This window comes from Myotis daubentonii, chromosome 5 (assembly GCF_963259705.1).
Source record: "Myotis daubentonii chromosome 5, mMyoDau2.1, whole genome shotgun sequence".
NCBI lineage: Eukaryota > Metazoa > Chordata > Mammalia > Chiroptera > Vespertilionidae > Myotis > Myotis daubentonii.
Window position 1 is genome coordinate 30063948 of NC_081844.1, and position 12392 is coordinate 30076339.

At 54.7% G+C, this 12392-nt stretch overlaps 2 protein-coding genes across 2 annotated transcripts; one reads left to right on the forward strand and one right to left on the reverse strand.

Annotated features, from left to right (window-relative positions):
- Positions 1-69: 69 nt before the first annotated feature.
- On the reverse strand, positions 70-4768 carry VMAC (vimentin type intermediate filament associated coiled-coil protein). The gene is made up of 2 exons (XM_059697002.1): positions 4085-4768; positions 70-2232 (listed from the first exon to the last, which is right to left on the reverse strand). The coding sequence occupies exons 1-2, from the start codon at positions 4483-4485 to the stop codon at positions 1929-1931; spliced, it is 705 nt and encodes a 234-aa protein (XP_059552985.1). The 5' UTR covers positions 4486-4768; the 3' UTR covers positions 70-1928.
- A 760-nt stretch (positions 4769-5528) lies between these two features.
- On the forward strand, positions 5529-11941 carry NDUFA11 (NADH:ubiquinone oxidoreductase subunit A11). Its single transcript, XM_059697007.1, has 4 exons — positions 5529-5703; positions 9592-9684; positions 9807-9929; positions 11766-11941. The coding sequence occupies exons 1-4, from the start codon at positions 5610-5612 to the stop codon at positions 11876-11878; spliced, it is 423 nt and encodes a 140-aa protein (XP_059552990.1). The 5' UTR covers positions 5529-5609; the 3' UTR covers positions 11879-11941.
- Positions 11942-12392: the final 451 nt, after the last annotated feature.

Genomic DNA, 12392 nt, shown 5'->3' on the forward strand with positions numbered 1-12392 from the left:
ATCATCTGTTTATTGAGCTCACACAGGCCCCAGCCTGCCTTCCCTCATACAAACAGTCCCCCTTTCTTAATTCATCCAGAGGAGAAAATGGGGATATTGTTATATACCGAGGGGTCAGTGTTAGATGCCAGGCAGACAACAGGCACCATCCTGAGGACAGGATGGGTGCCAACCTTTCTAACTGGAATAGGCCCTGCCCCACAGCAGTTCCCAGTATGACAGTTTCCTGAGTAAGGAGGTGGGAAACGGCGCAGGCTGGGCTGAGAAGAGCACAAGGTTCCCTGGTTTGATAAGCAAAACTCCCTGAATGGCTCTGGCCAAGAGGGCAGTGTAAAAAAAAGGAGTGAAAAAATAGATTCTCTAGGGACTATAAAAAAGGAACCAGCTGCTTACTACAGAAGCTAGACGAGGGGTTTTACCTGAAGTGCGGGGGGACTCCCAACTCCCTTCAGGACCCACAGACCCATCCTGTTCCTACAGGGGTATTAGTGTAGAACAAAAGCCCTGCCTTCATGCAGCTTACACTCTGATGGTAAGAGCTTCTATAAAGAAAAAATAGCCCTGGCAGGCTTGGCTCAGTGGATAGAGGCTCAGCCTGTGGACTAAAGGGTCCGGGTTTGATTCCAGCCAAGGGCACGTCTAGGTTTCGGGCTCAATCCCTAATAGGGGGTGTGCATGAGGCAGCCGATCAATGATTCTCTCATCATTGATGTTTCTCTCTCTCCTCTCCCTCTTCCTCTCTGAAATCAATAAAAATATATTTTTAAAGAAAAAAGAAATGCAATGGTAATGGCAGGGGGAGGGGAGGAATTACTTCAGGTAGTCAGGGAAGGCCCTTCCAAGGTGAAATTTGAGCAAAGACCTAAGTGACAAGGAACCTGTCATGTGACACCTGGGGGAAGGGCATTCTAGGCAGAGGGAGCAGCCAGTGTAAAGGCCTCGAGGCAGCACGTTATCAAGAAAAGGTTAAGGGAGGCCTGAGTTTTCTAGGACAGCACAGCCTGGCTGCCAGCATCGCACCTGCCCTACACGCACTGCCTTCTGAGTTAAAGGTTGAGGGAAGGACAGACTTGGGGGGGAGGAGGGATGTCTAGGATTTGTCTTCAAAATAATTAATACAAAATAGCATGAAGCGTGAAGCTCTTAATTCTAGTCTGGGGGCCATGTGGCTCGACTAGAGCGTTGTCCCATGCACCAAAAAGTTGCGGGTTTAATTCCCCTCAGCCCATACCCAGGTTTGTGGGTTCGATCCCCAGTAGGGTGCCTACGGGAAAACCGATTGATGTTTTTCTCTCACATTGGTATTTTGCTGTCTCCCTTCTCCTCTCTCTAGAACATCAGTAGGTATGTCCTTGAGTTGGAAAATAATAAAAATAATTCTGGTTTGAGATGGAGTAAGAAAAAGCTCTATCCTGGGATGAAGGATGCTTCAGAATGAAAGAAAATCTGGACAGGGAAAAGAGGAGAAGAAACAATCTAATAATCTGGAACTTGATGCCATCTGCCTCCACCAGAGGTCTCAAACTCATGCTTCGGGGCCTGGACATCTGGCCCTAAGAGAGGTGAAGGGGCCAATTAAAAAACTCACACTGTGGCTAAAGAGGGTATTCTGGGTTCAGTTCCAGGCAGGCAATGGGCAAGTCTAAAACCAGAAATCCAGGTTTTTGTGTGTAAATGTTGCCAATTTTTCAATAAGGATAACTGATTCAAGGTTTTGTTTTTTAAAAAATTTGGGCTAAACATTTTCATTTGCCTGCAGGCTGACCATTTGACTTTTTAGCAGGTCTGATGCTTGGAAAATACTATGGCTCTGCCATGGGGTTCCCCCCGGGACACTGGTGACACCCCCACCCTTGAGTACCCCCACAGCAGTGGAAAAGTCTCCACAGGCACCCTCTGTCTCCATTCTGGAATCTGTGCTCTGGGGCTCACACAGTGGTCCCAAACACTGCTGGCTGGAGGTGGTCCCTGTCCCCTTCCTCCTCAGTGTTGTTGGCAAGGAGCAAACTGGGCGCACCAGGGTCACTGGCTGGCAGGGGACCCAGGCGCTCGGCCTCAGCAAGGGCTGCCAGCAGCCCAACCAGGGGTGGTCGCTGGCGGCATATGTCCTGCAGCAGCTCGGCCCGGGGCTGCAGGTGCCTGATGAGCTTGTCCCTCTGGTGCACGGCCGCCTGCAGGCTGTGGACAGTGGCCTCGGAGGTCAGCAGCTGCTCCTGCAGTGCGGCGATCTCGCTGGCAGGAAGACAGAACTCAGTAGTAACAGTACTGAAGGACCAGAGAGCAGATGCTCCTCTCCCTTCTGATCTCAGGCTCCCCACCATCAGGATAAAGGCCATATTCCTCACCACTGCCTCACGGCCTCCCCTTAAGAACTGAAAGGACTGAAAGGTTATGCCCTTCCCAAGTTCTTAAGTTGAATCCCTACATCCCAGTGTGATATTTGAAGGTGGGGGCCTTTGGAAGCTAAGGTTAGATGAGGTCATGAGGGTAGCATCCTCGTGATGGGATTAGTGCTCTTATAAGGAGAGACACCAGACAGCTCTCTCCCTCTCCTCTGTGAGGACACAACGAGATGATCAAAAAGTCCTCACCAGGAACTGAATTTGCCAATACTTTGATCTTGGACTTTGCAGCCTCTAGAACAGTGATAAATGTCTATTGTTTAAGCCACCCAGCCTGAATAGACTCATGTCTCCTCCTAGCTCAGTGATGGTGAACCTATGACACCTCTGACACACGAACTCATTTTTTTTGGTTGATTTTTCTTTGTTAAATGGCATTTAAATATATAAAATAAATATCAAAAATATAAGTCTTTGTTTTACTATGGTTGCAAATATCAAAACATTTCTATATGTGACATGGCACCAGAGTTAAGTTAGGTTTTTCAAAATGCTGACACGCTGAGCTCAAAAGGTTCGCCATCACTGTCCTAGCGCTTCCTGCAGTTACCTCTTTCCCTCCATCTTTTCCTATTTGTTGTTCAGCTTAGCTGGCTCCTCCTCTAGGAAGCATTCCCTCTGGATCCCCTCAGAACCATGTGTGCACCTCCATCACAACCTCTGATCATCCCATGCTGTAACTACCTAGTGATGTGTCTGCCTAAGGGCAGAGCTGTGTAGATGGGCCCTAGTACCCCGCACAGTGTCTGGCACATAGTAGGTGGCTTAGTAAAGATGAATTAATCCATCCAGCTCTGAATTGTTTCTCACCTGGGCCCCAGTATCTCCCCTGTGCACTTGTCTCATCCCTTTCAATTCTCAGGTGCTAGAGGGACTCTTCAAAAACTTCTGATAGTCCTACATGGTTTGGCTCAGTGGATAGAGCATGGGCCTGCAGACTGAAGGGTCCCGGGTTCAATTCTGGTTAAGGGCACATGCCCGGGGTTGTGGGCTTGATCCCCAGTAGGGGGCGTGCAGGAGGCAGCCAATCAATGTTTCTATTCCTCCCTCTCCCTTCCTCTCTCAAATCAATAAAAATATATTAAAAAAAAAAAAAAACCTTCTGGTAGCTATAGCTGATTTGGCTCAGTGGATAGAAGATTGGCCCTTGAACTAACAGGTCCTGGGTTCGATTCCAGCCAAGGTAAGGGCACATATCTTGGTTGCAGGCTGGAGCCCCATTGGAGCACCTGCGGGAGGAAACCAGTCGATATGTCTCTCACATTGATGTTCTTCTCTGTCTCTCCCCCTTCCATTCTCTCTAAAAATAAATGGGAAAATATCCTCGGGTGAGGATTAGCAAAAAACAAAACACAAATTTCTGATAGATCACATCCTCTTCTGTTCAAGAACCTGCCATGGCTTCCAAAATCTGCTCAAAGAAGTCGGTGGACTCTGCACCATTCAGTACCAGCTGCTTTTACTTTTTTGTGGGAAACTTTTAAGTTACAAACTCCACACACTTGTGTGACATTTCTTTACATGCTGATGGCTAAGTCAAATGTTTTGGTGTTTGTTTTTTCAACCCCTCCGGTAGTACAGCCTCCAGGGAATGAATTCGGTTCCCCTGCCAGCGCTCCCTTCCATCTCGACTCCGCCTCCGCCCACCTCCTAGAAGTTCACCTGGCGGCCCCGGGCCTCACCGGTCCTTGGCGCGGCCCAGTTCGTCCAGGGCAGCGCGCAGCTGCTCGTCGTGGTGGGCCAGGCGCTCGGCCTGGGAGCGCACCGTGCGCTCCGCCGCGTTCAGCCGCGCCTCCAGCTCCGCGGCGCGCCGGTGTACGGCCGCCAGGTGCGCGTTCGCCTCGCGGATCTGTAGGGGCGGCGGCGCGGACATGGCCCCAGCGGTGGTGCAGGCCCGGCCACGCCCCTGGGCCGCCTGGAACCCGTGTCCGCCCCCGGGTGGACCACGCCCCAAAGGCCCACGCAGGACCACGGGGCGATTGGCCGCAGCCGACTGCCTCCTCAAGCCCCAACACCCTGATTGGTTCCAGAACCTCGGAACCCCGCCCCTGGCCCGGGCCTGTTCTCCGGAGGCACACCCCATTCAGGCTCTGGCAACGGGATTGGTTCCTCTGCTCAGGAGGTAACACCAGGATTGGTCCGGATTCCGCGACCGAGCAAGTGTGACCACGTTCCGGGAATCGGTTGCTCTTCTTTCAGATACACTGGATCGGCACGTCCACGCCCCTTAGGCAATCGTACAGCTCCGGATTGGTCAAGTCCCCTACAGGTTCTGTCTCTGGTCCTTGCCACGTCCCCAAGCGTAAAGCGTACTTCATCCGGCACAGGTGTTGGACCAGCCGCAAGCTGGGCACAGGCCATGTCCTTCCAGGGGTGGGCAAACTTTTTGACTCGAGGGCCACAATGGGTTCTTAAACTGGACCGGAGGGCCGGAACAAAAGCATGGATGGAGTGTTTGTGTGAACTAATATAAATTCAAAGTAAACATCATTACATAAAAGGGTACGGTCTTTTTTGTTTTTTTGGTTTTTTTTAGTTTTATTTCAAACGGGCCGGATCCGGCCCGCGGGCCGTAGTTTGCCCACAGCTGTTAGGATCTCAGTACTAGGGTTGGTCACTTTCCCGCCAAGCCCCGCCCTTGATCCTGGCCACGCCCCAAAATAAGTCGCACGCGGTTCAGATTCCTACTTGGGGACGGGCCTCAGTGCGTAACCACGCCCCTAGCAGATTCTGACGCAGCAAGTGGCCACGTTTTCGCTATGTCCCGCCCCATAATTACCTCTGGCTCTTGTCAAACTCAGTCCCGTCCCGCCCGCGCCCTAATCTGAGCATGGCGATATGCCTAGCACCTATTATAGTCTAGCCCCTATGTTAGGTCCCACCTCCGGGGACCAGACCATTCCTAACCTAGGGCCTTCTGAGCTAGAAATAGCGAGATCTGACCTCACTGATCCTGGTTGGCCTCACCTTTCCCCTCCAGAAATCTGCTGGGGAGCACAAGCTCTTCCTTTACGCCAGTCCCGAACTCGGCGCGTGCGCGCAGCCCGTGTCCGTGGCCGCGGCACTCAATAAAGTTTCATGCTTGTTGCGGGCCTGTCCGCCAGGGGTGCTGCGCGCGCCTCCCCGGAAGTCTCGCGATAGCGAGCGGCGGCTGCCCTTGGCCCTGGGTACTGCCGGTCGTGTAGTGCGGCGCTCGGGGTCGCAGCCATGGCGCGTCTTATTCAGCGGTACTGGGACATCCCGGACGGCACCGAGTGTCACCGCAAGGCCTACGCCAGCACTAGTATCACTGGCGCCGTTGGTGAGCACCGACTGGCCGGGCCCGGGGGCGGAGGGTGCAGGGAGGTCATAGAGTCACTGGGGGCTGTCCGAGGGTGGCCTGGGGGACTGTGCGTCTCGCGGGGTGGCATATGGTTTTCCTTAGGGTGTCTGGGGATACCCTGTACGAGATAGACTTTGTGGGGTGTCGAACTAATTCCGAGGCGCGGGGAGGCCGTGGGGCCAGTGGGAGCTGTCCAGGGGGTCACATCCGGGCTGGGAATGTCTCGGGGTAGTACGTCCTCCTCGACGGGGTGTCCGGGGCGGTCATGGGGAACGCGTGAGAGAGACGTTTGCGGGGTGGGGTCTAGCAGGATTGGAGGGCACCAGGAGGTTGTGGTACGTGTCACAGGCTGGTTACCGGGATTGTCAGAGTGCTCCCTGGGTTCCGGGGTTTGGGGGTTATTGTTGAAGTGACACGGGCTCTTTGGAAGACGTGGAGTGAGGGCCATTATCGAGGTCAGAGGAGCCGGAGGATCAGGAGACTTTCTAACGGGGTAGTGTTGAGATTATGGGGGAGGGGGGGTAATGGGTTACTATTGGGATGTCCGAGTGGGGTACAGAAGATTTGAGAAAGTTCTGGACTGGGATGAGGTCTTTTTAGGGTTCGGGACAGTTGTGTGGTCAGGGACATCTGAAGTTTTATTGGGGCCGCCAGAGGGGTCCTAGGAGTGCGGAGGAGATCATAGGTGAAGTGAGTCAGGGGCCACTAAGAGGAAAGCCTTGGGGGTGTGAGGGGACCCACAGCACTGGCGTTCCCCTGCAGGCGAGACCCCCGAGCCTCACCCCTTTTATTCTAGTCTCCCTGAGAAGTAGATGTGGTGGTTTTGGCCACCTTTGTACCTCCAGCTCCTGAAACAGGGCACGGCAGAAGTTGAGAACAGGGAGGCATTTGCATTAGGATAAACCTAATAATCCCCATCATTATCTGCATATTTAGTGAGACCATTATCTCCATTTCTCAGAGGTGGAAACTGAAGGTTGAAGAGGTGTATTAACTGCCCCGGGGTCTTTTGAAGCCAGGCTGCATATCCAGGTCTGATCTTCTGGGGGTGCCTGGGGCAAGGAGTGTGTGCACTGGGTCCTTATGGAGGGTGGGTGCCAGGGGTGGGTTATATGGAGTCTACTTGAATGGCAAGTTATTGGGACAGTTTAGGGCATGTGGTGGGATCTCTGTGGGAGCCCTGGAGGGCTGCACAGTGTGGGATTGGCTCACTGCATTCTTACGGGGAGATGCTGACACTGGTGAATGCCTGGAAGGCCCTGATTGTGTCAGGAAATTAAAGCCCAGGAGGGTGGGACTTTCAGGGAGAAGTGATGCTTTAGGGCAGTGACTTCAACCTTTTTCATCTCATGGCACACATAAACTAATTACTAAAATTCTGCAGCATAACAGAAAATGTATTTTTTGCCTATCTGACAAAAAAAAAAAAAAATAGGTGCAATTTTGATTCATTGACACCAGATGGCTATTGCTGTGTTGGCTGTTGTCATTTTATTTCTTTGACAATCTAAGGGAAAAGAGCTCAGTGCCCTGATTAAGTTGCCAGGTATTGCATATTTTAGAAATTCTTTCAGCACACGAGTGTGCCACGGCGCACCGCTTGAAAATCGCTGCTTTAGGGGATTTTGAAACCGAGAAAGACATTAATGCTGGTGTGTGTGAGTGGGAGTGTACGTGTGTGCTCTCACTGGCCAACACCATTCAACTTGACTTCTGGATCCTCCCTCACCTACCCGCTCCCTCATTCCCTACCTCCCCTCAGCCCTCACAAGAGGACTGGTTTCATGTTTCGCTTCCCTGGGCTGGTGAGCCCCTGGAGGGAGCCCTACGGTCAGCAGAGCCCAGCACCTTGTAGCACACCATAACTTTTTGAAGGAAAGAAGGAAGACAGTAACTGTGAATGAATGAATGAATGAATCCGGGCACATAGCGACTATGTGAGTGAATGAATTTTTGAATGATGGTTGTGGGTACAGTAACTATTTGTGAGTGAATAAATGAACCAGGGTCCTGAGTAATTGAATGAATGGATGGATGTGGGTGCGTAGTAACTGAGTGAATGAATGATTGATGGCACAAGTAACTGTAAATTAATGAATGAACAAATGTGCACTGTGTCTGGAGGCCACTGGGAGACTGAGAAGCCCAGAGGAGGCTGAAGGATTTGGAAAGGTGTGAGTCAGAGATCCCTGTGTGCTGGAGGTCGCAGCATCTGAGGAGTTGAGCAAGCTCCTGGAGAGGTGGGCTGTGTCAGGCCACCATGCTGGATGATTGCTTCGGGACAGTTGGGGTGGAGCAGTCTTGACCCTGGGACCATCAGGGGGCTCTCAGGTCACTTGCTCCCAATTCAAGGACTTCTAAGGGCATGCAGGATGGTAGGGGCACACTGTGTGTCCATCATGGCCAGGACCACAGGCATATGGGATATGGCATAAGGTGCCCCCCAGAGCTCACTGCATGACTGGGTTTGGGGACGTCACTGAATCTTGTAAGGGGTTCCCCTTCAGGGCAGCCTAAGATCCTTGTTCCCGGCCCAGCTCCTGAGACCAAGACTCACAGGTCCCAGACAGGACTGGGAGGCCCCACCAAATAAGTCTTTAAAAGGGACCAAGCAGCTCCAGTGAGCTGCAGCCCAGCCCAGGCGAGGGTGGGGTACTGCTCAGCCTAGAGGTCCCATGGGTGGGTCCTGAGAAGCAGGTGAAGCCTACCGCCGGGGCTGCCGTGAGGGGTAGACCGTGGCCCCAGGGTCTGCTCTGCTTAATGACCTCAGGCAAGTCACTCTGCCGCTCTGCCGCCCCTCCCCTCCCATGAAGCCACAGATAGAAGGGTATTGAACGCCTGGGGTCCCGGGGAGGGTAGGTGCAGCCGTGGCTGTGCTTGCCACCCAGCAGGTGACAGTTCTTTTTTGTCTGGAATGAAATGGGCTTGCCTCAAGACATACTGAACTAGGCAACACTGGGGGTCTGTAGGGAGAGGAGGGGTGTGTTGTTGCCCTGAGCAGGGTCAGCTGGAGGATGGGGAACCTGTGATGGGCTGTTCTGGTGACAAGCAGCCAGCCAGGTGGGCCCTCGTCTGCCCCAGCCATACCCCAAACCCACATACCAGCCCAGATCAGTGGTCACTCAGGATGCTTCACCTTGGTCCTTGCCACCCGCCTGGCACTCAGCAGCAGACCCAGCCCCCACTCGGGTCCCTCATGCATCAAAGGCCAAGGTCAGGGGCAGGGTGGTCAGGCCGACAGCAGAGATGGAAAGGCAGAGATGGAAAAGCTGATGGCAGTGGCGAGGCCAAGTGGATATGGGCATCCACCCAACCAGCCAAGTGTGAGGGGCAGGCCCAGGCCGGAGCTGCCAGTGGGGAGGGGGGCCTGGGTGGCAAAAAGGAGGCATTGGCAGCCCCAGGAGCCAAGCCTCTGCCAAGGAGGATTAGGCCATGGAGCCCCAGGTCCCGCAGGAGAATAGAGCCCTTGATGGGAGAGGAACCCAGGTGCCAGGGGCTCTGGGAGTGCTGCTGTGACGGCTATGCCTGCACTCAAGGCTAGGGAGTAGCCTGGCTGTTGAGGTCCTGTCCTCTGTGTACTGGGCTGGTGCCCTGCGGTGGGCCCATGAGGGTGACGGGGATCCAGGCAGGCCTTCTGCAGGCTTGATTAGGCCTTAGTGGGGAGGCCTGGGGGCTGAAGGCGGGGTGAGAGCCCAGGCTTTGCAGCAGCAGACCTGGATTCCCATCCCAGCTGAGATACCTTGGGGGGCACAGTGGGGACCACGGGAGAGAAGGTTTATCAGGTGACAGAGGGCCTGCTCCCCAGCCAGGGCCACTCCTCAGTGCAGAGGCCCAAGTCTGAGCCACCTTACCCCTCTCATCCTGCAGGCCTGATCACCTCCGCCTACAGCGTCGCACTCAAGCCCCCTGACTCCTTCCTGGAGGGAGTGGCCAGGACAGGACGGTACACATTTACTGCAGGTGAGCGAACGGGGGGGGGGGGGGGGGGGGGGCATTTTACTTCTCAGTGTACCCTCTGGCCTGGCAATCCTGCCCCTCCGGGTCCATGACTCAGTGCCCGCCCTTTCCTATCTGCCCCACAGCTGCCATTGGTGCCGTATTTGGCATTGCCTCCTGCGTCAGTGCCCAGGTCCGACAGAAGCCCGACGACCCCCTGAACTACTTCATTGGCGGCTGCGCTGGAGGCCTGACCCTGGGAGCACGCAGTGAGTGAGCTCCCCAACCCTGCCCTCCACTGAGCCTCCTCCCTCTGTGTTCCATCCCTGACCGGGGACCAGGCAGGGCTGGCTGTGTAGAGGAGGGGGCAGTCGCCATGAAAGCTCCCAGGGCTCTAGTCACCAGCCAGTTCAATAATAGTAACACCTGCTGCTGCTTAAGCACCTACTGTATCCCACCTCACCAAGTGCTTCCCTCCTCCCTTTCTGCCCCTTGCTCATTCTGCTGCAGCCATACAGCCTCCTCCGTGTTCCTCCAACACGCCAGGCACCGTCCTGCCCCAGGGCCTTTGCACAGGCTATTCTCTCCTTGAATGTCCTTCCTCCAGATGTCAGCATAGCTCTCTCTCTCACCAACTTCTCTGTGTATGATCTCAGACCCCTACTACCCTCACTCCATTTTTCACTCCTTGGTTGCACTTTGTCAGAATTTGAGGTCACTGCCTGTTTCCGCCACCAGCCTATAAGCACGAAGAAGGTGGTGCTGGTTCTTGTACTACATCCCCACTTTACAGATGTAGGACTAAGGCTCAGGGAGGGGCCTGAGGTCACCTGGGATCCAGCAGAGCATGCCTCCCTGGTGGAAGGGGTCTAGCCCAGGCCAGCCTGGCATGGTGGAGCCCCCTGAACGGAGCACGGTCCACGCACAGCCCGACTCCAAATTCCTGGGCATTGGAGCAGAGAGCCCCAGATGGCCTGCCCCAGAGCCTGTCCCCATCTGACAGGTGGGTGACAGGCCACTGAGAGCCTGCAGGGCAGGGCCCCTGGCAGCAACAAGAGGAGACTTGAGATCCTCACCGGCCGCCACCTGTCAGGCACAGTGATTTAGGCAGCCCCACAACACTGGCCGCCTCGGCCCCCACAGCCCCAGAGGCCACACGAAGATCAACTGCCCTGGCCCAGCAGGCTGGGAGTGTCAGTGGAAGGTGCCAGCCAGCAGAGAGGGAGGGCACCACAGAGGGGAAGCCCACACTATCCTGCTTTTGCCTTTATTTTTTTTTTAATATTTTTTATTGATTTTTTTACAGCGAGGAAGGGAGAGGGATAGAGAATTAGAAACATCGATGAGAGAAACATTGATCAGCTGCCTCCTTCACACTCCCAACTGGGGATGTGCCCGCAACCAAAGTACATGCCCTTGACCAGAATCGAACCTGAGACCCTTCCGTCCGCAGGCCGACACTCTATCCACTAAGCCAAACCAGTTAGGGCATTTTTAAAAAATATATTTGTATTAATTTCAGAAGGAAGGGAGAGGGAGAGAGAGAAACATCAATGATAAGAGAGAATCATTGGTGGGCTGCCTCCTGCACACCCCCTACTGGGGATGGAGCCCACAACCCAGACATGTGCCCTGACCAGGAATCAAACTATGACTTCCTGGTTCGTAGGTTGACTCTCAAGCACTGAGCCACCTGGGCTGAGCCTGCCTTTGCTTTGAGACCTTGGGTGAGGTCTGGGTTTGGCATGCGCCCCAAGCCTGTGAAGGGGTGTGAGCCCCACACAGAGCAAGCAGAACCCCATCCTTGGCGGCAGCTTTCAGGCCATCGGTTGCAATCTGCTCCTTGGTTCACAAACCACAGGGTAGACAGGGAGCCTGGTACCGGTACTCAAGATGTCCCCAGTGCGACATCTGCCCAGCAACCCCTACCCTTCCCCCTCTCCTATCTTGACAGCTTGTATTCCTGCCTCTCTCTCTGCCTCAGTTTTCACACACACCTTCAAAGTCAGAGGGTTAAGTGACTAATACCTCGAGGGAGGAGTGCCTGCCAGGGTGGGCATGGGCAAGCCCCACAGTCCCTGACACCACCCTCTCCACCCTCGCAGCTCACAGCTATGGGATCGGCGCTGCATCCTGCGTGTACATGGGCATAGCGGCCGCCCTGGTCAAGATGGGCCAGCTGGAGGGCTGGGAGGTGTTCCCAGAGCCCAAGGTGTGAGTCCCACCACCTCCCTCAACCTTGAGCAGGTGGAAATGCCCCTAAAATTAAATTTGATGTATATTTGTGTGTGTGTCTTCCTTTTCTCCTCCCCTGCTCTCCGGGGTGAGAGTGACAGGCCAGCGCCAGCTAGGGAGCCTCGGGGTGGATTTGGGAGGAAGCAGGGATGGGAGCAGGAGATGAGGCACCTGGATTTGTTCCCCACTGAGCCAGAGGCACCAACTGGCCTTGAAGCAGGGAGCGGGTGTCGGGGGGCAGGAACCTGTGAGTGGGAGCTGGGACAGCTGCCCACAGCCCTTCCTGCTGCTCCCCTGCAGGTCACAGACCATCCTCTGTCTGGGCCTCCCCCCAAAGCCAACAGCATGCGGAAAACACGCCCACGGCCCACGCACAGCCCGACTCCAAATTCCTGGGCATTGGAGCAGAGAGCCCCAGATGGCCTGCCCCAGAGCCTTGTCCCCATCTGACAGGTGGGTGACAGGCCACTGAGAGCCTGCAGGGCAGGGCCCCTGGC